At 51.4% G+C, this 26,569-nt stretch overlaps 1 protein-coding gene across 7 annotated transcripts in view; it reads left to right on the top strand.

Moving 5' to 3' along the window:
* The window catches only part of CTIF (cap binding complex dependent translation initiation factor), a 308,311-nt gene that overhangs the window by 94,451 nt on the left and 187,291 nt on the right, over positions 1 to 26,569 (top strand). For all 7 annotated transcript variants that reach the window (XM_073790706.1, XM_073790703.1, XM_033837729.2 and 4 more), the window contains 3 exons: positions 15,372 to 15,445; positions 16,447 to 16,551; positions 23,218 to 23,293. In XM_073790706.1, the coding sequence (XP_073646807.1) occupies positions 15,372 to 15,445; positions 16,447 to 16,551; positions 23,218 to 23,293 (255 nt within the window). The remainder of the gene's footprint in view (positions 1 to 15,371; positions 15,446 to 16,446; positions 16,552 to 23,217; positions 23,294 to 26,569) is intronic.

Genomic DNA, 26,569 nt, shown 5'->3' on the forward strand with positions numbered 1-26,569 from the left:
ACCCAACCATAAACACACTAAATAGGAGAATCCTACTATACGCCTGGACCAGGGAAGCCAGAACTGGTTGGTGACTGGCTAGAATGATTGTCACATGCTCCACTTCTAGTGGAAACTCAACAGGGGCTGTGGCTGACTTCCTCCCCCCCTTATCTCCTTTACCACATTAAATCCAGAGCTAGGCAGGTCTCCAGTGAACCCTGAAGATGTGGGCTCTCAGGATGAGAAGAAGCTCAGAGGTCACCTGATCCAACTCCCTGCAGTGCAGGATCCCCTGCTTCATGAGGCCATTGGGCTGCTGGACGTTTCCAGAAATGGAGAACTCACTGCTTCACAAGGCATCTCAGAGCACGTGAGGCAGCTCCACTGGTAACAATGTCGGTCTTTGATTCAGCCCAGACCACCTCTTCATAACTCCAGCTGATGGATTTAGTTTGATTCCTTTTGTCCATGGCTATTTAGCCTCTCTCCCACGGTCTGCCATGGCAAGTCTGCTTTCTAAGCTAAGCATCCTCGTTCCTGCAGCTATTTCCTTTTGTTTTGGTTCATTTATTCCTTTGATTATTTATTTGTTCTTTCATCCATTGATCCAACCAGCACGTCATCGTTGAGGGCCCGTGTGCCAGCCACCATGCTAGGAACCAGGAATCGGGATGGTGAAGGCAATGGGTGCAGTCTCTGTGTATGTGGAGGGTAGAGTGGGCGGGGCGGGGGGCGCGGGAGATGGGCACTTAAACCACAGTGCTAAGAAGTCTGGGACATGACACACTGCTTCCCACGTCCTGTCCCATCCTGGGTTACTTTTCTGGGAGCACCATAAACGTAGACTATATTTCCTCTTAATAAGCCTCCCCAAACTGAACATGGCATGATCTGTGTACTTCTGCTGCTCCCAGCATGTGAGCCTCTCTTTTCCAGAAGATACCATCTGTCCCCGTCCTCGGAGTGACTTCTGGCTCCAGCTCACCTGGAGGAACCAGGATACAACGCTTACCAGACAATATTGATGATCGACTTCTATAGGGAGAGCAGTCGGCAACTGTTCATTGAGCCCACGCTCAGTATGAGCCATGTGGCCTGGTCTCTGCCCTCAGAGTACCCAGAGTCTGCTTAGAGAAAGAAGACTTTCTCGAGTGGACAGGCAACATTCTAGAGCCGCGTGTGAGTACCGGGAGGAGGGGAGCTGGCTGCAGCTGGCGTCTGTAGAGGAGGTCAGATCCCCGGGCGTGGATGGGGAGGAGCCATGCTGTCATGGTAACGGCATCTGACTGGAGGACTGGAGTGAGGAGACGTGAGTCCTGGCTTCTGTACCTCTGACTCGCTATTCCATCACTGGTGAGATACGTCATCTAGCTGCAGCCTCAGTTTCTCCTCTGAAAAATGAGGAGGTGAACTAGACTTAAGGTCATCAAAATGTTTTGTTAAAAATACAGATTTCTATTTCTGGGAAGATGGAATAGATGTTCTTTTCTATATTCCTCCTGCTAAGTACAACTGAAACCCTGAACATTCTATATAAAACAAATATAAGAAGATTCTGAAACAGAGAGAGAAAGCAGACCAGCTAGAGACCTTGGGACCTGAGTATTGACACAGGAGTGACCTCCGTGGGTTTTCTTTTTGCCTCCTATATCCCAGACTTGAAGCTGAAGATGTGGGTAACCAGGAAATGCCAGTGGACACAGATTTTTTTTTTTTTGAAAGTTCCAATAAAAGCCTATTCTCTCTAAGCTTAGATCCAGGAAAAGAATAAAAGCTTAGGTCTAGCAAGATAGAAAACTTTTAGACAATAGCTGCTCTACTCCAGCCAAACAGCACAGAAAAAAACTATAGCACCATCCCCACCGTCACAAGCAAATAAGCAGTGGGAACCTGGACTTCCACACTCTCCGGGCTGTAATGCGGCCCCCTAACTCCTTCAGCAGTGTGGTGTCAGAGAAGGTCAAGTAGGAAGTTGTGACTTTCATCTCTGCTGACTGGTAAGAAGCTCCCTGCCCCCATGGTATTGTTGGAGGCCATGTGGGGAACCTGGACTCCCACCCCCACTCAGCAGGATAGAGGTGCCCCTCCCCTCCCTGCTGGCATGAGTCAGAGGAGGTTCTACTAGAGAGCTGGGACTTGCACTGTTGCCCGGTGGTCGTGAGGCCCCCATAGCAGGGTCAGTGGGGACCATGTGGAGTCCTGGAGCTCTTACCTCCACTGAGCCACGACAAATGCTCCACTGACAGTACTGAAGTCGTGCCCACCCCCCCTTTCCCCTGACAGAGTGGTACCACAAAAAGCCAGTTAAAACAGAAGATTTAAATGAGATTCACAGTCTCATTACATAACATGAAAGTGTCCTGATTACAATCAAAAATCATTTGTCATACCCAGAATTGGGAAGATTTCAAAGTGAATGAATGAAGACAATAAATGTCAACACTGAGATGTGAAATTGGACTTCATCAAAATGAAAAACTCTTGCTCTGGGAAAAACCCTGTTTAGAGCATGAAAAGACAAGTTACAAAGAGGGAGAAGATTTTGCAAAACATATATCTGACAAAGGACAAGCATCTAGAATATGTAAAGAACTCTCAAAACTCAGCATTGAAAACAATGCAATTAGAAAATGTACAAAATACACGAGGAGACATTTTTCACTAAAGAGGATATACAGATGGCAACTAAGCACACGAGAAGGTGTCCATTGTTAGCTGTTAGGGAAATGCAAACTGAAGCCTCAGCAAGGTATCTCTGTACACCTGTCAGAATGGCTAAAATGAAAAAAGAAACAAAAAACAGTGACAACACCGAATGTCGGTGAAGACGCAGAGGAATTGGATGACTCACACATGGCTGGTGGGGATGTTAAGTGGTGCAGCCATTCTGGAAAGCAGTTTCTTATAAAACTAAACCTACAAGTACCATATGATCCAGCAAGTGCAATCCCGGGTGTTTATCCCAGGGAAATGAAAACTTATGTTCACACAAAATCCTGGACTTGAATGTCTATAGCAGCTTTATTCGTCATAGCCAAAAGCTGGGAATAAACCAGATGCCCTTCAACAGGTGAATGGTTAAGTAAGTTCTGGCACTCAGCAATAAAAAGGAATCAACTCTTGACACATGCAGTAACCTGGATGAATCTCCAGGGAATTATGCAGAGTGAAAAAAGGCTAATCCCCCAAAGGTACATACTCTATGATTCCACTTCTATACCATTCTTGAAATGACAGGATTATAGAAATGCAGAGCAGGTTAGCAGTTCTTCAGGATTAGGGGAGGGGGGCACGATGAAGTGGGTGGGTACAGAAACGCAGCAGGAAGGATCCTTGTGCCGATGGAGATGTTCAGCGTTCTAGAGGGTATTGCTCTCAGTACCCTGGATGTGATCTGAACTATATACTTTTATAAGGTCTTCCTTGGCGGGGAAACAGGGTGAAGGATACATGGGATCTCTATTCTTTTTTACAACTAGATGTGAATCTACAATTATCTAAAATAAAGTTAAATTTTTTAAAGTACAGAACCTTTTGTTTCATCACAGTCTTTCAAGGAAATCTCATGTAGAAAACCAAAAGGGCAGAACTGTCTGGTGAGGCAGGGGAAGGAACCCACCCGCTTTCTCTTCCACTCTATCCACCTCATCACTCTGGGAGCATCTCTGCAGAACTCCTAGGTCAGCCCTGGGCCAGATGATCTCTCAGCCCCTTCCCTCCCTGGCCTTGTGTGGTTCTGAGTCTGGTGCTGGCAGGAAGGGAGATATCTCCAGCAACTGGAGAGTTCCAAGAAGGCCTCCTAGTGAGGAGCCTTGGAGGATGAGATCCTTTCTCTGCACAGAGGCATGGGCAAGGTATGGGGCTAGGGACAGCTGAGTGGGCCCCCATTACTTTAGCAGATGCTAGACAGGCAGCCAACCAGAAGTGGGCTCTGCTGTGGCCCAGTCTACGGTAGGTACTAATAATATTGCCATTTAAATCCTAAGGCATGATTAATTAGCCGAGAGACTGGAGAAATACTCTTGGCAACAGGGAGTCATTATCTCCCACTCCTCCCTGGGCTTTGGGTCTTAATTCAAAGACAGTGAGGGTAGAGAGAGAACGGACAGATTGGACAGACAGACAGGAAAGGTCCAGAGTGAAAGGAACGGCCTTTTCTGCTCCTGAACTCAGCTCTGGTACTACTCGGGAGGCTCTGTCTTCCGGTCTCGGCTCTGTTGTTCTCCTGCCTCAGGCCTTTCTATTGTAGGAAGATTAAAATATTGGGGGTCCATCACCATCTTTCCTACCAGCACGTGGGGGTGCTGTCCTTGGTGCTGAACATGCTGAACACACACACACACACACACACACACACACACACACAGACACACCATGCACACACACACACCCCCCACACACACAGACACACTATGCACACACACACCCCACACACACACAGACACACTATGCACACACACACCACACACACACACAGGCACACAGGCACAGGCACACACACACGCCCCCCACCCACACACACCCCACACACACAGCCACACACACACACACACCACACACAGACACACCATGCACACACACACACACACCCCACACAGACACACACCCCACACACAGGCACACACACACGCCCCACACACACCCACACCCCCCCACACACACAGCCACACACACACCACACACACACACACCACACACACACACACCACACACAGACACACACACACACACCCCACAGATACACACACACACACACACACACACACACACACACACACACACACACACACACACCAGGACAGGACTGCTTCTCCCTTGGGCCCTGCCCTGCCCCACCCTTGATCTGTGCTTGGGTCCTCACTTCCTGTCTCTTCAAGCAAACCCAAGTCACCCTCAAAGTCTGGTGGTGTGGGTCTGAGAGGAGTTTTGGACCTGGCCTTACAGGAAGCCCCTGTTTTGGCCCAGGAGATGCCTTTGGAGTTCTTTGGTCTCCAAGCATCCTGTATAATGCACCACACTCTCCCAGTGTCTCAGGCTCTACTTCCCGCCTCCACCCCAGCTCGGTAGTCACCATGCTAGTCCAGTATGATACTGAAGAGGGAGCTCAGGTCTGTGGAGCTGCAGCAACCCTCCCGGGGCCCCAGGAAGCAGCTTACAGGCCTAGACTCCTGCCTTCCCCACTCTCAGTCCATCCGTGTTGTTACTTGCGGGAGGTTTTTCCTGGAGTCCAGAGCCACAGTCTCCCCTGGAGCCCGCAGCGTGGGTGGCATGCATCGTATCACATGGTGCTTCACTACGTGTTGTCTTCAGTAGTGTTTTTCCTTTTCTGTGACTCTCCAGCTAGGTGGTAAGACCTGTGGGGCAGGGACGATCCCCTCGGGCCTCTTGTGGCCACACAGTGCCTAGCATTGTGTTAACCCACTAATGTGGGTGATATATTGGGGCTGGGGGCGGGGGACTTGGGAGGGCATCCTTGGAGAGGAAGGAGAGAGGTCTTGTCCATTGTTTAAAGGGATAGCCCTCCCTATCGGCTCCCCTGGGAGCCCTGAGTCTGTGGGGTTTGCTTGCTCTTGGCCCTCGTCATGGACAGAATCTATGGAAGAACATTTTGTACCAAGAAGGGGAAATGGACTGGGATTATGAGCCTTCCCAGGAGCAGGGGCTGTACCGCCCTCATGTCTCTGGTGCCCAGGCTGGGCCCTGTAGAGCTGACGACCAGCAGCTGGCCCCTGGTTCTGCAGTCCGGGAGTTCAGGCCCTGGTCCCTGCAGGCTCCTGGTGCTGCAGCCGCAGTCTCGGGCTGGCCAGCTCTGGTGCGGCTGACCCAGCAGCAGACATGCTGGGGAAACTCAGACTGACATGCCCGGACATCCTCTAGTTGGAACTTTGCCTGTGACCCTCCCATTAATGGGGGGAGTCCTCCTGCTGCCCCCTGCCTTGTTTAGCCAGACTCTGCCTTATTTCTAAACCTTTGCAGCCTGGGGTTGTCAACACACACATACCTGTGCACACACACGTACACAAGCAGAAATGACTCTGCAGTTGTATATTAATAAAGAAAAAACAACGGTATAGAAGAGGGTCATTTTTTCCCATTGCACCTGACTTGGCATGTTTTTCTACTGTACAGTGACTCACTCCCATCTTGTTTCATTCCCTCATGCACGGAGCCCCCCGACCCTGCACATTCTATCTTGCACCCCTACATTCCTTCTTTTCCTCACTGCAAGTGATTTACTCCCTGCACCAGCGCTGCCTTCCCAAGAGAAGAACTCGGAAAACCCAAGTGTTCGTAGGGATGTGGGTATGCTCCTGCATTATGGGAAACTCGACAGTGGGGTCAGAAGTTATTTGAGTAATATATCTGCAGAGTGCAGTGGTTAAGAGCACAGACTCTGGTCCACACTCATGTGCGTTCCTGGGAACTAGCTGTGTGAATGCGGGCAAGTTCTCTGAGCCTCAGTTTCCTCATCAGTGAAATGGGGATGGTGATAGCAACAGCTGCTTCCTAGGGTTGTAACAGATGTAAAGTGCTCGGGTGGTGCCTGGTGTACAGTGAGTGCTGCGTCAGTGTTTGCTGTTATCGTTCTCTGGAATCTGTCGTCCCTGACCTGGGGTAGCTGTGCACCCCGCGTGGCCCTTTCAGAGGCAGCTTCAGTCTCCCTGCCCGTGGGCAGGCCGTTTCCATTTCTTTTTCCACATGGTTTAAAGTGCTTATTATCCCTTTGTGATCTGTTCTGAGAGCAGCACGATTCACCCTGTCAAGGGGCCCCCTAATTGTGAGTAAAAGAAGCTGTTGTGAAGGATTCAGCAGCGTTTAAGTGCTAAAAAACGATCCACTGAAAAGGGTGATGTTTTTGGATAAGGCTCCTCAGAACCTTGGCATTGCAACAACCTGGCGGGGTGTTGGCAGGGGCTGGGTGACCTCAGGGCCAGGGAAGGGGTGGGACTCAGAGGAAAGCCGTGTTCACCAGGGCCAACTGTGGAATTGCAACCTGGAGAATGTTCTCGAAGAAGCCAGCGAGGCTTTGTGGAGAGCTCTCGGTACCTGGCCACTGAGTCCTTGCAAAAAAAACAAAAAGAATGAATGATGCTGCATCCCAAGACAAGGAAGGTGGTGGGGGTGAGGAGGCAGGGGGACACGACAGAAAAGTGAAGCCAGGGCTACTGCAATTGAGGGGATGGCAGACTAATGGGGGAAGAGAGTTAACAGATAGTTGAAGATGTCTGTTTCCCAGTGGGGGAACCATAGTCCTGCAGGATGCTGTGTGGAGTGAAAAGGAAGAGTGGGGTGGGTTTCTGGCCAGAGGAGTTTGGGAAAAGCTGCGTAGTGTGCTGCCACCTACTTGAAGAGTCAGCATCCATCTAAGACCAATAAAGGCACTGAGAAGTTCTGCAATAAAGTATTTAACAACTCTTTTAACTCTGTGTGTCCCAAATACTTGACCGAGGAGCCTTTTTAAACTTTTTGTCCCCCACAAAACTTTTTAATATCCACTGTTTCCAAAAGCGTGTTCCATGCCCCGCTCCACCTGCCCTAAACTTAAACCATTTTCAGTCCCTTCCCTGGATGATTCCGACGCACACGGACACTTGTGAGCCAGCGGATTTGTGTTTCTAGAACACCACTTGGAGCACACAGTAGATCAGGAAGGGAATCAACCCCTGGGGTTTGTGCTGGACGTGCCGTGGGCTTGGGGGGCACCAGCTGATGAGGAAACAGCAGAGCCACAGGGAGGAAGGCTCTCGAGCTGATCCCATCAGAGAGAAAGACTCGGAGTGGGTGGAAAGGAGATTTGTTTTCTCCGAGTCCAGGAAGAGCACAGCGGCCCAAAGAGGAATGTAATCTTGTACGTTCAGCAGCTTGGTGTGGCCCCAGAGCCCCTTCACAGATGGTGTCTGAGCCGCATTCCAACACAGAGCTTTGCCAGTGTGCCGAGGAAGATGCTGAGGCCCCTGTAGCAGTGCGCAGAACAGCCACGCTCCCGCCACCATCGTCTCTGCCCTGTGTGTGTGTTAGGGGTTGCAAGGTTTGAGGGTTGGCGTCCAGAACTCAAGAAGCGGGGAGCATCCAGGCACTTTATGGCTTCAGGGGCTTTGGCTGGACGTGCGTCAACGTGGCAGGTGGCCCCAGGGTCGCCTGGGTGCTGTCAGCCCAGGGCCGGCGGGCGCTGGGGATGAACGTGAGAAGCTGTTAGGTTCCTGGCTGTCAGTTCAGTGGCAGCAGTCACCCTGCCGGTGAGTCCTGGCCCCTCTGGGCATCGCCTGGGTCACCACCTCGGCTTCAACAAGGGACAGAAAGGAAGGCTCTGCAGGTGAGGGTCTTCCCTCTCTGGGCTGAAACTTGAAGGACACAGATTTTGTTTCCAAGAGCTAGGCCCCTTCTCCAGCCCCTGTTGGTAAAAGGTTACATGCAGTGATTATATGCCGGTCACATCCCATTGCCACAAACTCTAAGGAGGTGTCCAGATTCTTGTTACGTGCTGCAGTCATCTTGTCAGATGGAGCAGCGATAAGTAAGTCATCTCTGTGACCAGGATTTTCACTGTGGACTTCTGCAGACGCTTTCCCCCTCCCCGTTGCAACACTGGCCATGGTGGGGCTCACCCTCCTACTACATTCAACAAGAGAGGCCACAGGCTTGCCCACAGCCCTCAGCCACATCCTGGTCAGCGGCCCGAGGGTCCTGATTCTTGCCCAGTGCTGTCGCCTCCTTCAGGGAGGCTGTGCACATATTCTTTCCCCAGGACTGTGCAGAGTGTGGGCTGCAGCCCCTCAGTCTGTGAGGGGCTCATCCTAGCACTTCTGTTCCTAAGCTCCGAGAATCAGAGCCACGGCGTGTGGGGGAGGGAGTGGAGGCAGGAGGTAGGTGCTCATGAGGAGTAATGAGACCTACCCTGTGGAGATGGAGGGGTGAGAGCAGAGGCTTCCGCCGGCTGAGGGATGCTGTCAGCGGAACCAGAGGTTGAGCTGATGGGAGGGTGATGGGGGGAGGGTTGAGTAGCCAGGTGCTTGCTGGGAACCGCAGTGGTTTTGGAGTTTTCCAGCATTTAAGATAGGGTTCAGGTTATCTCCATCGGCTCAGGAGCAAGTTCTCTGGGCTCCTGTGAGGATGGGTGAGAGTCGTAGGGCTTCAATCAGGAAAAATGTGTGGAGAGGGTCTATAAACTATGAAGTACTGAAAAAATGCTTCTCACCTCCGATCGGAGATGGTACCAGCTCCTCGAGGTTGATCTGCACATGCAGGGAGGTTGGGGGGGGCTCCCTTTACAGAGTATCTCCTGCTGCAAATGCCTGGGGCATCCCCTCCAGCAACTGCTGCTCTGTCACTCTTTCCCACTCATCAGCCAGTGGGGCCTTGTCCCTGGACCCCCAGAGTCCCTGAGGCTGGTGGGTCCCCTGCCAGGGATGCTGCTTCAGAAGAGGCTGGGGCCTGAGCTTGGGATGCCCAGGCACCTCCCTCAGCTGTGGTTCTCTGCCCACAGCACAGGGCAGAGAGTAGATGGCCTCCCCCCCCGCTATGAGGGGTGGTGGCCAAGACTCCAGCCCCCGGACCAGGAGGGAGACTTATGTGCACTCGCACTGCTCCTGAGCTGTTTTTAAGGTGAACTGTGCTCGTCCCTGTGAGGTGCTTGCAGTCCTGGGTTTAGCTGTGACCTTCCCGTCCTTTTTTCATGGTGGTTCTCTCTCTCTCCATCCTGCATTCCTCACTCTTCAGGGGCCTCAAATCCTAGGTTGGTGAATCCATCTTGACATCCTAATCTGGGAATCAATCTTTCAGGCACAGAGGCAGCAGGGCCTCTATCTCTCAGGGTAGAGTCTCTTTAATCAGTTGGCAGGCATCTGAGGTGGACCTAGTGTGTGCCCGGCTTGACCACTTTGGGGACACAAGAACAGAAAGCAGCTGTGGTCCAGGAGCTTAAAGTCTAATTGGGGTCATGGATGAACCTTGAGGACCTTATGCCAAGTGAAGTAAGCCAGTCACAAAAAGACAGATACTGTGTGATTCCACTTGTATGAAGTACTGAGAGTTGTCAAAATCCTAGAGACAGAAGATAGGATAGTGGTTGCCAGGGCTGGGGGGAGCAGAAATGGGGAGTTGGTATTCAATGGGTATACGCTTTCAGTGTTACAAGATGAAAGGAGTTATGGGAATGGATGGTGGTGATGGTTACAGAATATTGTAAATATATTTAGTACCACTGAACTGTACGCTTAAAATGGTTAAGATGGTAAATTCTATGTTATGTGCATTTTACCACAATAAAAATTTTTTGGAAAAAAAAAAAAACTTACTTGGGGAGATTAACATCCTTATGGGTCTAAAAGAGTGATGACTAAGCAATGGTCCACTCCACCGTAAGCTGAATTTGTAAGTGCCAGAGTGAGTTGTGTATTTAAAGGGTCAGGGATTAGGGAGAGACTTTGTGTTACTATCCTGAAGGAGGAAGTGAACTTCACTCCAGGTGAGGTCTCAGACGTGTGCTTTGGAAGTAAGATTTAGTTTGTTTGATTTTTTTTTTTTTTGACCTTTGCTTTAGAAGTCATTTTAAAATGCTGTACCTGTTGGTAATCATCTTTGAGGCCTGGGAAGGATGTTGTGAACAAGCCACTTAACATCTCAGGAGGGTGGGGGCCTGTCTCCTAGATAGAAAGTGAGTCGCTCTAGCCACCTGCAATTTCAAAGTGGCATTTGAAGCAAGCAGGGCACCAGGAGTTGGGATGGGTAGGGTGATGAGACAACTCAAAGAAGGAAGGGAAGGAGGGGCTGATCCTAGAAGATTGTAAATTGTGCCATAATTGATTAGTGATGTCTGCCCCTGGTGAGAGAGGGTGTGGTGGCAGCACACATGCCAGTCAGAAGAAACCCATCTACAGGATGTGACACTTCACTTTCGGAGATCTCTTTATTTAAATATGAAGAATCTGAAGTCCAAATTGGTGAACTAATTTCGCTGAGGTCACATGGCTCATTATGGCAATGTGTTTAAGGAAGACAGTGAAGGTCTCTTGAAGTGTTTGTCAACTCAGCAGACACTTCCTGGGCACTGAACATAGAGCGCTGGGGTACCTGGAGAGGTCCCTGGCATCCCAGGTCCACGCCCTGGAGCAGGAGAGAGTGACGGTAAGACAGAGTGAGAACTGCCGCCAGTGGGCTCTGCGGCCACAGGTCACCCACGCGGGTGCTAAGTTCAGGACAGAGGGAGGTGACTGCAGTTTGGGAGGTCAGAGGGGTTTTCTGGAGCCAAGCGCTGAAGGATGGGGCACGTCTGGAGGGAGCAGGAGAGGAGCAAGGCCGAGACGAGACGTCACGGTCAATAGTGAAAGGGATTATGGGGAAGCAGGACTGGACAGGTGTGGGGAAGACCCAGGTGCACACAGGTGGCACCACATGGAGAAGCTTCTGGCCCCGAGTGACTGTGGTTGATTCACAGGAGGATTGTGGGAGGTCTCAGGGCATCGTGAGAAAGTTCCCAGCCACTTAGCGCCTGAGTGACCCAAGGCTTCAGGCTGGTGGTGCCAGAGGGAGGGCCCAGTCCTCAGCGTATGGATGCAGCCCAGGCAGGTTACGCGACTCATCCCAGGTCACACTCTGGGTGCCCCTCTCTCCCATTAGCCCTTTGTTCCCTCAGCCTCCCCTGAATGCTCCCCTCCTCTCCCCACCCCCTCCTTATCTCCTGCCTGGTGTCTGTGAGGGTCTGAGCACTTGGGCCCCTTCTGCTGGGAGGCTGGGCCTCAACCTTTCTACTGGCCAGTTTGTGTTCCTTTGCCTTCAGACCGATTAGAAGCCAGAAACTACCCTCAAAGCGCTCTCTCTCTGGAAGTAGGTTGGTTTCTACCTTGAGGGATTGGTGAGTCGGGATGCGCAGAGTAGGACGCGGTGAGTAAGAAGACCTTGCTGGCCGCCTCTGCCGACCTGAAGAAAACGAGAACTAAAAACAAAACCAAACCCCCAAGCCATGGGGCTTCATCGCCAAGGCGCCGGGTGTCTCTGGTCGCTGGGGGAGGGAGAGGCAGGTTGCTGAGCCTCGTTTGGGGTTATTTCTAGCCGGGTTCTCAGTGCCTTGTATGTGGGCGGCGCTCAGTAAGTGCAGAATCTAAACACACACATACATCCTCATGCCTTTTCTCTTTTCACCAGTGTCCATGTGAGCTCTGCTCGGCAGGCTCTGGGGTGATGTTGGCCGTGGTCTCCAGCTGGGGGGGCACAGGGAGGACAGCAGGTGGGACTCTTCCTGGGCCGTCTCTGGGGAGGTGGTGTGGGGAGATCAGAGACTAGCTGAGCCAGCCTGGGTCTGAGCTTGTCTGTTTGCAGGAGGTGGGGCCCCGGGGCCCTCTGGTGCTTCATGTGGCTGAAGGACATGAGAAGGTCACAGGGGGTTGTCTGCTGGCTGTGGGGAGTGGGGACGTGATGGACTGCCCTCACAAGGGCTTTGTGGAGGTGATGGATGGTAGATCACCGTTATCAGTTTGCTAGGGCTGCTTGATTTAGGACGTTTGACCACGAACTAGGTGACTTAGAACAACAGAAATGATTGTCATCTCATAGTTCTGGAGGCCAAAAGACTGAAAGCAAGGTGTCTGCAGAGCCATGCTCCCTGTGAAGGAGCTGGGAAAGGATCTGTCCAGGCCTCTCTCCCAGCTTCTGGAAGTTCCTTGCTTGTGGCAGCATAACTCCATTCTTCACCTGGCGTTCTCCCTCTGTGTGCATCTGTCACTGTGTCCAAATTTCCTCTTTTTATAAAGAGACCGGTTATAGTGGATTAGGGCCCACTCTCATCTTACCTGATTACATCCGCAATGAGCCTGTTACCAAATACTGTCTGAGGGACTGGGGGTTAGGACGTCCGCGTATGGATAATGGTGGTGGCGGGGATCGGGGAGGGGTGGTGACGACACAGTTCAACCCATGACCATCACTGAGGAGCACTTGTGAGGCCCCTAGTAGGCCCCTGACCAGGACTGAGAGTGGGTGATGTTGAAAACCACTGACTTGCCCACCTGGGGGCACCTTGACAAGCTGCCGGGCTCCCTGTGTAAACCCAGGAGGCCTTAAAGTTACCCAGAATGCCTTATTGTATCCTGCCAGGGCCCCTTTCCACATACTGGCCCTTTTCCCCAGATGACCACTTCCCTCCTTTTCCCTCCGCTCTCCTGATCACCATGAATTCCTACTCTGGGGGAGTCCTTCCCTACTTCTCAGGAAATTTGCCTGTGCTTTGGTCCTACTGTGGCACCTTGAATCAGTGCACATCTCACACTGTATTGTAATTATTTATTACGTGTGTGTCATCCCATACCATTCTTTGCAGGCATAACCTGTGACTTCTCCACTTTTGTGTCTTCAGTGTCTGCCCAGGGCCGGGCCTATGGAAAGATCTCAAAGGAAGATTACCCAGTGTATGAGCTAGTGGATCTGAGGAATGACAGGTCCAGGGACAGATCATCATAAAAATAAAGTCTGGGGATGCTACCAGGAATCTAACCAGAAGGTCGTAACACACACAGAAGAAGGTGTACATACCATGCACCTACAGTTCAACAGATTTCCACAAACTGAATACACCTATGTAACCAGCACCTAGATGAAGAGCAGACATTACCAGCCCCCAGCACCCTCCTGGGGCCCGCTTCTGGTTACTGTCTGAATTCTCCATAGATTAGTTTGCCTGTTCTTGAACTTTATATAAAATTGAATTATAGAGCCGGTACTCTTATATCTAGATTCTTTTGTTCCACTTTATGTTTGTGGGATTCATTTATGGCATTACATGTTTTAGTTTATTCTGACTGTTGTGTAATATTCCAGTATGTGAACACACCACGATTAATTTGGTCGAATGTTGGTAGGCATTTGGGTGGTTTCCAGTTTGGAGCTGTTCTGAGTAGTGCTCCTCTGTACTTCTGTGCTGTGTAATACTGGGGAACATCTGTACACATTTTGGCTGTGTTTGTACTTGGGAGTGGAGTCCTGAGTTATAAGGCACACACACAGTCAGCTTCAGTGGAGGTGGAAGTATTGTTTTTAAAGACTGTGGTGATGACAAGCAGACTGTGGGGGTCATGATGTTACTGAACCAGACTTGGGTCCGCTTGCCCACACACAGTAAAGCCAATCTACTGACCCCAGGTTGTGGTGAAGGAAAGTGCAGCGTTTATTGCAGGGCGCCAAGCAAGGAGTCCAGGCAGCTTAGTGCCTAAAAGGCCCAAAGTCCTCGAAGGCTTTCAGGGAAAGGTTTTTAAAGACAGGGTGAGGGAGGAGGGTTATGGGATATGTGATCAGCTCATGGGCATTCTTCTGATTAGTTGGTGGTGAGGTAATTAGGAGTCAGCATTACCAACCTCTGGTTCCAACCCATCTGGGGTCTATGTGCTTGTGGTCAGTATGCAGTTAACTTCTTCCACCTGGTGGGGGTTTCAGTATCTGCAGAACAGCTCAAAGAACCTGGGTCAAAATATTATCTATAGCCCTAGAGGAGGAACTAAATGTCCTTGCCTTTGTTTAATGGCTAAACTATTATTATTTTTGTCTTGCTTGTCTGTTTTCCTTTGTTTCTGCATTTTCTCACTTCTCTGGTTACATTTACTCTTTGGAACTTGGGGAAGGCCTAGGAGGCTGAAGTTTTCCTTCAGGTAGAGGACAGGGGAGGGGGTAGGGTCTGTTCTGGGAAGGCCCCATAGGGTCCTGCTCAGTTACAGTGAGGGGTGGGTGGCATCAGGAGTGAAGATAGGGATCTGGAGAACTTGTTGCAGAGATCAGCCGAGGGCAGAGAAGCCAGAGCAGAGAAGCTGGGCCAAGTAGAGCATTTTCTGCCTATGGAATGGATCATATAGGAAACAACAGAGGAAGAAGACCGGAGCTAGCTGACTTAGAGAAGTCCCGTCGCTGGAGTTGTCGGTCAATGGGGGCTTTGGTGCTACCTGATTTGGGGCTGTGGGGCTTAACTCCAAAGGAAGTCAGCCTCCCAACACAGACCTTCCAGTGTGCCTGGCTCTGCAGAGCCCCTGCCTGGAGAAGCTGCTGCCATCAGGCTGGCAGTGGTGGTGGCAGCTCCCTAGTATAGAGGTTTTGAGGAGAGAGCCACGGGCTGGAGCAGCAGAGCCCTGGCTGCCCTGTACCTGACCACACAGCTCTGTCAAGCACCAGCAAAGTGAGGGCCCAAGCCTGGGGGAGGCCAGGGGTCCCCCTGACTCGTACTGCGTACACCAGCCAGGACACTCACTCCAGTGGCTCACTCCAGCCTCCAAGCTGCCCAGGATGACCAACCGAGGGGGATGGCGGGGAAGGGGGCCCTCTGCAACCCTCGCTGGGATTGGGCCTTCCACCCATTTGTTCCATGTCCTGGCCAGGCAAATAATGCCACCCCTTTCATCCTCCATCTCTTCCAGAATGGCAGCAAAGACACCTCTCTGGACATGCTGGGCACAGATATCTGGGCTGCCAACACCTTTGATTCCTTCAGGTGAGCTCCTCTTCCTCTTGTTGTGGTGTGTGGCTCCGGCTGGGACCCCAGCTTACTGGTCCTTATGCCCTGAGGGTCCTTTGGGGATTGAGTTATTGTTGAGAGTTCATTGATCAAGAAGTGGAGAGAAAGACAGGAGGGTGAAATAGAGAGGATGAGGCCGGAGGAAGGAGGTCAGAGAGAGAAGGAAGGAAAATGGCGGTGGGGGAACAGCACGTGGCTGTGTTAGAGCTGAGGATGGACAGCTGTGGCTGCACACCCCACCCCTCCCACCAGAGGTTATGGAAGGCGGGGGCTGGGGGGTGCGGAGAGGGGTCCAGAGAAAAGGAAGAACTGTCAGTGCTTCAGGCTCTAGAAGGTTCCTGACGGGCCAAGTTGGAAGGGCGGGTATTGGCCAGGCTTTCTCAGGATGTGGGGATGGTGCCCCTGAAGGGTTTGCTGATGGGCTCTCCTGTCATGGTGTCCACTTCTTTGGAGAGTGATGACCTCAGACCATGGATGGTGGTGGCCCTTTAGCTCAGCTCTGCCCCGGCCCTGGAGCTGGCCAGCTCTGGCTGTGCTCCAGGCTCACCCTGGCTCTGGCTCAGGCTTGCCCAGCATGGAAGTGCTGTGGGTCTCCCGAGACTGGTACTTGGGGGACCTGGCCTCCTGCTTCCCCGACTGACACACTCTCCCCAGGCTTTCCAGTGTTTCAGGCGGACCACTGTAGAGCGAGCATCAGGCCCACACTTGTGTTTTATAGGCATCTATTATCATACAGCAGGGTTGAAGAGAGGGGAAGGCTACCACGCAAGCACTTGCCCTGTTGTCTGTGAGCGCAGAGCCGACATTTCAGGCTCCATTCTGAGTGAGGGTCCCTGCCTGACCCCTGCCTGTGGCCAGTAGGCACTCCTTCTTCCTGCCCACCTCCTTCTGAGATGCCCTGCCTGGGGTGTGCCGGGGTGTCTCTTCCCCATCAGTAACTGGGCTTGTCACATTTCTCACCCTCCCTCGCCCTCTAGTGGTGCCACCTGGGACCTGCAGCCTGAAAAGCTGGACTTCACCCAGTTCCACCGGAAGCTCCGACACACGCCCAAGCAGCCCCTGCCACACATCGACCGTGAAGGGTAAGGGGCAGTGGGGAACTCCCACATAGGGGCTGGTGAGGTGAGGGACAGCTGTGGCTATACCGGGGCAGAGGGGGGCCTTTCCTTGGGCAGGCTGATGTCCAGAGGCTCAGTGGCTCAGATCTGCAGGTTCACTGGCCTCTCTCCAGAATCCCTCCACCCTTCACTGCCCAGCCCCCTCCAGCCACACTGCCTGCTCCGCTTCCTGACCACTCACAGTGGCCCTGCTTGCCAACAGTCTAGAGCAGTGGGTCTCGCCTTGATAAGAAGAGGGATCACTGGGTCCACCCGCAGAGTCTCTGATTCAGGAGGTCTGGGGTGGGGCCTGAGAATTGGCATTTTTCACAAGTTCTCAGGAACTGCTGATGCTGCTGGTCCAGGGGCCCCACTTTAAGAACCACCGGGGGGCTTCCCTGGTGGCGCAGTGGTTGAGCGTCCGCCTGCCGATGCAGGGGACAAGGGTTCGTGCCCCGGTCCGGGAAGATCCCACATGCCACGGGGCGGCTGGGCCCGTGAGCCATGGCCGCTGAGCCTGCGTGTCCGGAGCCTGTGCTCCGTAACGGGAGAGGCCACAGCAGTGAGACACCCGCGTACCGCAAAAAAAAAAAAAAAGCCACTGGGGTAGTGGTTGCTTTTACTCGGTCGTCTCACTCTTTCCTTAGTTCATGCGTCAGTGTTTACTTTCCCTTTTAGAGATGGTGTCAGGGCCTGGGCTGACCTCCGGACAGGAATGTGACTCCAGCCACACACAGGGGTGTGAGACAGATGATTTCTTTTCTTCCTTCCTTCCTTTCTTCCTCCCTCCCTCCCTCCCTTCCTTCCTTTTAAGATAATTTTTACTGAGGTAGAATTCACATAACATAAAATGAACCATTTTAAGGTGTTCAACTCTGTGGCATTTAGTACATTTATAATGTTGCATAACCACCACATCTGTCTAGTTCCAAAACATTTTCAACGCCCCAGGATAAAACCCATACCCATGAAGCAGTTATTCCCATTTCCCCACACGCCTACCCCTGGCAACCACCAATTTGCTTTCTGTTTCTATGAATTTATCTATTCTGGAGATATCTATCTATACCTATCTACCTATCTCTATATAGATATATAGGTATAGATATCTGGAGGTATATATACATGTATGGAACTATATACATATATATATATATATGGAATCATATGTGGTCTTCGTGTTGGGCCTCTTTCACTCAGCATAATATTTTTGAGGCTTATCCACGCTGTAGCTTATATCAGGACTTCAACCCTTTTCACAATAACATTCCATTGTTTATCCATCTGTCTGCTGATGGACATTTGCATTGTTCCCATCCTTTGGCTACCGTGAATAATGCTATTATGGACATTCATGTATAAGTATTTGTTTGAGTCTCTGTTTTCAATTCTTTCGGGGTCTTTGACTGGGAGTGGAGTTGTTGGGTCACATGGCTAATTTCTGACACCAGTTCTGATGTGTGTGTATTTTTTTCCCCAAATCCACAAGCAATTCTTCCACACTAGCTGGGTGTCCTGTAATTCGATTCAATTCTGACACTGTCTCCCTGGATACAGCACCGGATACCAGTAGAAGTCCAGGTTGCTACTTGTGCTTCTGATCAACTGGCTATAAATCAGAGGTTCCCACAACCTCTCCTGGAGTTTGATTAATTTGCCTGAGCAGCTCACAGAGGTCAGGAAAATATTTTACTTACTTGATTGCAGTTTATCATGTAAGGATGTAACTCAGGAACAGCCAGATGGAAGAGGTGCATAGGACACAGTATGGGGAAAGAGGTGCAGAACTTCCATGCTCTCTCTGGGTGCACCATTCGCCCTGAATCTCCACGTGTTCACCAGCCCAGAAGCTCGCCAAACCCCGTCCTTCTGGGTTTTTAGACACGCCTCACTACACAGGCAGAATTGATGAAATCATTGGTTACTGTTGATTGATTCAATCTCCAGCCCCTCTCCCCTCCCTGGAAATCTGAGGTTGGGGATAAAAGTTCATCCCCTTCTACCACAGGGTTGGTTCCCCTGGCAACCAGCTCTGATCCTCAGGTGACCTAGGGACTTTCCAAATTTCACCTCATTAACATAACAAAAGACACCTTGATCACTCCCCGCTTAGGTAATTCCAAAGATTTTAGGAGCTCTTTGCCAAGACTGGAGGTGAATCAGATACATCTTATTATAAATCACAACATCACACATGGCAATTCTATGTGTTGACTTTATGAGGAGCAGCTAAACTATTTTCCACAGCAGCTGAGTGTTTTACATTCCCGACAGCAATACACAGGGGATCCGATTTTTCCACATCCTCGCCAGCACTCGCTATTTTCCATTCTTTGCTTTTAATTATACTCATGGCTTTTATTTTTCCTTCCAGTCCTTCCCTGCCCACCCTTGTCTCCCTGTCACTTCAAGCTAAAATGTAGCTGATATTATGGGCTACATTCCTGCATCTCACCTGTCCCGCTGCTAACTCTGCCCACCCCACTCACACCCAGTGGTCACCCTCCTCTTGACAGCAGTGGTTTTACTGCAGTGTAAGCGTGACAACCTGGGAGGGAGATGCTCGCATCCTTATTTCAGAGATGAGAGAAACGAAGCTCAGAGAGGCACAGTACCTGCCCAAGGGGCAGACCTGTGATTTGAGCCCTTCTGAGGCCATCCAGCGCTCAGGCTCAAGGATACAAGAGTATCCTTGAATTGGCTTAATCCCCTTAAAATTTTATGTAAAACTATGTGCACGTGTATATTTTGGGGGGCAGGGGCCCATCACTCACATCAGACTTTCCCAGGGGACCCCATCTTCTCCCCATACCTCCTTTTTCCACTGTCCTGCCCCTGTGAGGGTTCTGTCCAAACTCTTGGGATGTTTTTCTCGAGTAGAGAGAGGAGTTGCCCTTGAACGTGGAGGCATCCTGTTAGGAGGAGATAGTGCAAAGCAGAGTCGCAGCCACGGGGCTCCCTTGGCCCTGCCCCACGCCCGGCCGCCCGCTCACCGTGCCCTCAACCCTCTCACTCAGCAGCTCTGGGGCCATTTTCCCCCTGAGCTGCTTGGCTGCGCAGGGCTGTGCCCTCCACACTTCTGAGTGTAGGAAAGCTGACCTTTGCTCAGCAGGTCAAGTTCAGGAGCTGCTTTTCTGCAGAAGCGATGCTCCCCATCTGCCCTGTGGTGGGAGCCAGTTGGAGCTTGCTGTGTGCCATGGGAAAGGGAGGAGCATTTTGCACTTCTGAAGCCCAGTCACCAGTCCTGCTGGGCCCCCAAATGGTGAGGAACACACACACACACACACACACACACACACACACACACACACACACACTGTATACAATACGGTCCCAGAATAATGCCCAGAAGCATTATTTCTATTCACTCTACTGTTAAAAAGAGACATGAACCCATTCATGATTGAGACTGTGCATACACGTTCAGAGAGTACACGGTATAACATAAGGGCCAGGTGTGCAGTTACATAAAGTGAATGCGGGGGGCAGGGGTAGAGAAGTGAGCACCGTGGGGGGATGAACTGTCTGCGGAAGCCTTCTGGAGAGAGGTGGCATTTCCCTGGGAAGCGCCTATCTCTCCTTTGTCCCCTGGGGGCACATGGATGGCAAAACCAGTGGGGAAACTGAGGCCCAAAGGACAGAAGTGATGACACTGCCTCATGGACCGAAGGTGTCCGTTGGGGAGCGAGTGATGGTCAGGCTTTCCAAAGGCGTCTGCACCAGTTCACACAAATTAACGTCCTAACAGAACACAGTGTGGCAGTAGCGACAAATGACTATCCAGGGAAGGAAAGGCTCCCCTCGTGCTGAGGGCCCTTGCTCCATCCGGAGCCAGAGGAACTGGCCACACTGCTCACCACCAGCCTCACTCACTCAGAGGAGCCGGCCAGATTTGCTGACAGTGCCCCGGGGTCTCCTATAGACGCCTGGCTCTCTGACCAGATCCCATCTCTCCTGGGATCCTGGGGAGTTTGGGTGCAGCGTCCTGTAGCCACTTTGTCGCTAAGCCAAGAAGTGTGTCACCCTTGGAGCCCGGCCTTTCCGGGGATGGACTCCACACGCCCAGCCACGGCAGCAGCTCTTGGAAGTAGGGTACCACTCGGTTGCCAAGGCTTCCCGCAGCCCGTGTTTCCACGGAGGGACAGAAATCAGTGGAGGTTGTTACCTTGGAAACCCTGTTGGCAGCAGTGACTCAGCTGGTCTGTAGCAACCTTCTGCCCTTGGAACCTGCCTGCCGTCCCTCCAGGGAGTTCTGAGCCCCCGACAGGGCGGGCCTAGGGGGACAGTAGCCCTCCTTGCCGACCCCAGGGGCTGATGAGGTGAGACTGAAAGGCTGTGCCATGATGTATTAGGCTGGTGCCCGAGGGTGGTTGGAGCCAGAGGTGTGTTACATGTTCACATGACCTGGGGGAGGGGTGTCAGCCCCAGAGTCCCCAGTTCCCTCCCCGCCACTGCCCCGGCACGCAGGGAACACAGATGTCTGTGAGCAGGTGGTGTCTTCACGGGCCAGCCTGTCTCTACCAGGCAGACTTGTTAGTTGAAAGGCAGCTGGATGTTTCCAGACCTCTCTCCACCTCCTCTGCAGCCCTGCACATCACCACCAGGCTGGAGGCTGAAGAGGCAAGAAGTCCCCTTACACCCCTCCCACCCCATCTCCACCGGCCAGAACCCAAGCTGTGCTCCCAACCCTGGCCTTCCAGCGCCATCTTGCCCCTTGGCCCCCTCCCCCCACCCCTCTGCAGCCGCAAGAACCCTGCCCTCCTTGCTGGCAACACCCTTGCGCTTAGCCCCAGGCCTTTGCCCTCTGCCTGGGATGCTCTGCAAGATTCTCTGCAGGACCATCGCACGTCCCACCTCCCCCCGCTCCGCCCCAGGTTATTCTAGATGCTGCTCCTCTGGGAGGAGCTGCTCCGCGTCCCACCTCCCCACCCCCCCTCCGCGTCCTCGCTTGCCACCGAGCACTACCACCGCGCTGTGACACGGAGGGCCCAGACCAAGCCGGAGCCCCCAGGGACACAAGCGTGTGTTGAACGGGGCATAGATCCTATCCCCCACCCCTTCCCCCAAGCTGTGCTGGGTTTTGTAGCCACCCCGTTTCTCTTCCTTGGAGTTTCAGGGTGCCTTCTGTGCACGGGACTTTCGTAGCACTTATCTCATGCTGCCCCCTACTGGTGCTCAGGTTCACTGCCCCGTAGATGGGCATAGGCTCCTCGGCTAAGAGCTGTGAGCTGTCTGAGGGCGGGGACCACGTGGGATTTATTTCCCACGACTCCAGGAAGACTTGACAGGTCCAAAAACACGAGAGAGGCTTGGCGGATATTTGATCAAATGAACTAATTACTCTGAAATTTGAGAGTTGCATTAACTCTGGAACTGGAACATGCTGCCACCAACCCATCAGGTAGCCCTCACCATACCTGATAATAGTAATAACAATAATAATAACAATACATAATAGTAATAGTAACTGATACTTACCGTGCACTGTGCACACACCAATCCAGGTTCTAACCGCTTGCCTGTATTATCTAAAACTCACCACAGCTTAGGGAGGTGGGAGCTGTTATTCCTTCAACAGATGAGGAATCTAGAGGCCCAGAAAAACTGAGGCTGTGTTGGCTCTAGAATCTATGCTATTAATCAGTCACTGCACTGCTGCTCTGCCCCAATAACAATAACAACAATGACAGTAAATATAACAGTCCTAGTAGCACTAATATATTTACCTTATTATTTGTTTTGTTATAATTTTACTGAATTATTGCCTGTATTTACCATGATAATCTATTTTCTACATATACTTTTATTATAGCGTTTACTGTATGCTGGGCACAGGTCTAAGCACTTCAATACATTAACTAATTTAATCCTCCAACCACCTCGTGATGTTAGGCGCTAGTAATTATCCCCATTTTACAAATGAGGAAACTGAGTTACAGAGAGGGAAAGTGACTTGAGCAGGGTCACCCAGTTAGTAAGTGATGCCACTGGGGTTCCAAGCCCTGCAGTTCCAGAGTCTGCACCCTCAAATATGTGGACGATATGGGCCTTTGCCAGTGAATTGGGGTCAGCACCTGTGGTCTGAAGGTGTGCCCGCCCACAGAGGACATGAAGACAAAGCATTGGCATCTGAGTGGGCTTGCTGGACTGGCAAAGTCAGGCCCGGGAGGGAGGAATCCCTGTTGGGGGCCTGCGTGCCCTTGAGAAAGTTGCTCGATCTCTCTGTTCATTTGCTTTCCCCTTGGTGTAACCGGGCAAAATGATGGGTTTTTGCAGGATCTGTGATATGCTTTGGGGCGTTCATTGGCAAGGAGCTTAACTTCTTTGCCTGGAAAGGTCAAGGGGAACTCTGGTATCCTTCACCTCCCTAGGGGATGGATGCCTTGTTAGTGCCTCTGCCCCACCCCAGGTCCCACATTCCTGCCTGCACAGAGTCCTTTGTCCTCAAGGAAGGGCCTGTGTTGCAGGCCTGAGGGAGGAGAGCACTTCTCCAGGGCCATTTCCCCCAGGTGGGACAGGCTGATTCTTCGGCCTTGAGGGAGAGTAGGACCTGGTGTCTCCTGACCACCCCTGCTCTTCCTGCTTGCTGGGCCTGGACAGGATGCATGAATGAGCTGTCCTTTTAGTGTTGTTATGTTTTTTCTGGTCCAGGTGTGGAAAAGGGAAGCTGGAAGATGGGGATGGAATCAACCTGAATGACATCGAGAAGGTCCTCCCGGCCTGGCAGGTAGGTATAGGGGCAGAGTCTCCAACAGCACCCCTCCCCCTGCCCTCGGCCTGGTCAGGGCCTAAACTCTCCCACTGGCCCCTTGTTCCTGCAGGGTATAGCTGGATGTACTGCAGTGGTAGGTGGGCCGGGGTGGATACCTGCCTTGGTGCAAAGTGTCCCACTGTGATGTGTGTGTGGCAGCCTGTGCTCAGCTGTGCCACAGGTGCTGGTGGCAGACCTGACGTGGATGAAATGGCCCATGCACTGGCAACTCGGCAAACTGGGAAGCTTTTGTCCCTTGACCTGAAACGTCTGAGGTGAGGCAACCTGCAGCGTGTTCCGGTGGGACTGGCAGGGCTGTCATGGTTTCAAATGTGGTCAGGGCTATTTTTAGGCCTTTGAAATGTGGAGTTGTCCTGCCAGCCTCCAGGTGTCTGCTGTGCTTGCTGGTTTTGTCATTGATTGGACTCCTTTCCCTGAATCGGGCCGGGCTCCAGGACAAGAGGATTACTCAGCAAAGAGACAGCAAATCTAGGTCCCTAGATGCTTCTGGTGCTGGACTTTGGGCAGAAGCCGTAGGAGTGTAGCTGCTTCCGGGAATGAGGCTAGGCCTCCTGCAGAGGAGGGGAGCAGCAAACCCTCCTCCATGACCGATCCTGCCCCGCGTGACCTGCCACGCACTGCACTCAGCACATCACGCGCTCCTCTCTCTTCCCGGTCTGTCTGGCTATGTCAGCTGCATCCATTCTTCTCTTCCAGCTCCCTGCAGGACTTACCCACTTTTTGGCTGAGTGTTTATGCCTTGGGCCTATTCATGGGAGGCAATAGAATGAACAGTCAAGGCCTCAGCAATCTGATTGGGATGTGACTTGGGCTGGGTTTTCCTTGTGTTTCTTCCACTTGGAGTTTATTGAGCTTCTTGCATCTGTAGGTTTACAGTGTAGGTTTATATCAAATTTGGAAAAATTTCAGCCATTATCTTCCTCACCTCCCCCAGAACCCACACTCTGCAATTCCAATTATATGCACGCTGTGCTTCTTCATATTTTCCCATGGTTCACCAAAGCTCTGCTTTTTTTTTAGTCTTTTTTTCTGTGTTTCATTTTGGATAGTTTCTATTGCTGTGTCTTCAAGTTCACTCATCTTTTCTTGCAGTGTCTAATCTACTGTTAATCCTGTCCTGTATATTTTTCATTTCAGATATTATATTGTTCATCTCTAGAAGTTCAGTTATGGATTTTTTTTTTTTTTTTTTGGTTATCTTCCATTTCTCTCCTCTTTATGCTCATGCTTTCTCCTACCTTCTTGAGCATATGGAATATTTTATAGTAGCTGTTGTAATGTCCTTCTCTACCAATTCTGTCATCCATGTCATTTCACAGTCTGTTTCTGTTAACTGATTTTTCTCTTGGGTATGGGTTGTGTTTTTCCTTGCATGCTTGGTAATTTTATATTAGATGCAAGATATTAGGAATTTTAGGGTGTTGGATATTATTATTATTAATTAAAATATTTGGAACTTTATTCCAGGACACAGTTAAGGTACTTCAAGAGTTTGATCCTTTCAAGGCTTGCTTTTTAAGCTTTGTTAGGTGGGAAGCCTTTAGAGCAAAGTTTGCTCTGCTACTGGGTCAATAGCCTTCTGAAGTTGCCACTCAGTGCTTTATGTCCTAGGAGGTATTTCCACCACGTCAGCTGGGAATACAAACTATTTCCAGCCGTGTGTGCTCTTAGGGGATTACTCCATCAGTTTGTTGCAGGTAGCTTTTCACCAGCCCTGGAAGTTTCCTCACATACATGCACAAATTGGCCAAAGACTCAAGGGGCTGCCATTTCTGGATTTCTCTCTGTGTGCAGCTCTCTCCTCTCTGCTACTCTGCCTTCCAAATTCTAGTGGCCTTGGACTCCCTGAATTTTGAACTCTGTCCCCTTAACTCATTGAGACCACCTGGCTCTCTTTGGACTCCTCCCTGCCTTGCAGACTGGAAACTCACCAGGCACCAGGCTGGGGCACATGTAGGGCTCACCTCATTATAAGGGAAAGTGTGATGACTTGATGGTGGAGAAACCTGTCAGGCTCCAACCTGACCAGGTGATCAGGGTTAACATCATTAGTGTGGGGTGAGTGGACACCTGATGTGCTGCACGGAGAAAGCCCAGCATCATTTCTGGGGTTTTCCTGCCAAGAAAGCACAGCCTGCCTCTGGTCCTGAGGAACCAAATGGAAAGGCCATCTTCTAAAACTGCTTGGACGTGAAAGACTGAGGAATCTCCCAGATTGAAGGGGATTGAAGACGCAGACAACTAAATGCAATATGTATTCCTTTTTGAGATCCTGGACCATAAAGAAATAGAGACCTTGTTGGGCAGTGGGAGAATGTGAATTGGGGTCTGTGGCAGTAGTGTTTCTTGGCTAGAAGTGTCCTGATTTAGGGGGCTATATGATGGTTAGCTAGGTGAGTGTCCTTGTTGTTGAGAAACACACACTGGAATATTTGCGGGATATGTGGGCTCATGTCTGCAGCGTGTCCTCAGATGGTTTAGAAAAAGATGAATGATAATGAGTGTGTAGGTCCACAGAGGGAGAGAGAAACCTGAGTGAGGGGGATGGGGGGTGGGGGGAGGGGCTCTTTGCACTGTTCTTGCAACTTTCCTATGCTTGAGAGAAAAATAATCAATAAGGTCTAGGCCGTGATGTGTAGGTCAAAGGCACAGAGTGTCGGCTAATGAAATACCCTCTGGCCTGGATCTGTACTAAGTTCTCACAGCTAATATAAAGGTAAAGTACTCAGCAATCGCTACTCTATCGCTCCATCCCTAAATGCCTACAGCATTCGCGATTGATAGAAAAAGTACATTTGAGAGACACTGACCTAGGTGAGGAGCCCCCTGCCCTAGGAGAGGTGTTGACCCCTCCGTGGCCTTTGAGCCAGAAGCCTGGGGCATCCTGGCCGGAAAAGTTACAGGTGTGACCACATCTCCTGTTGGGTGACTGCCTCCCAGCTCCTTGGGGAGCACAACAGAGGCCCTTTCACTCCCGCTGGAAGGGAGAGGGAGCCAGGCCCTTACCTGGGGGAGGCAGCGGAGTGCAGGGGTTAAGGGCTTGGTGTCTGGACACCATGGCATCCTGGCCGTGCCACTGAGTAGCCAAGGGGTCGGGCGAGTTCCTTACCTTGCTCTGCCTCCTTCCTCCTGTGTGAAATAGGATAATAACGGTATCTGCGTCCTAGGATTGTCTGGAAGATTGAGCACATGCTTCACAGCACGTGAAGCACTGAAAACACTGCCTGGCAC

The sequence above is a fragment of the Tursiops truncatus genome, chromosome 13, assembly GCF_011762595.2.
Source record: "Tursiops truncatus isolate mTurTru1 chromosome 13, mTurTru1.mat.Y, whole genome shotgun sequence".
In the NCBI taxonomy this organism is placed as follows: Eukaryota; Metazoa; Chordata; class Mammalia; order Artiodactyla; family Delphinidae; genus Tursiops; species Tursiops truncatus.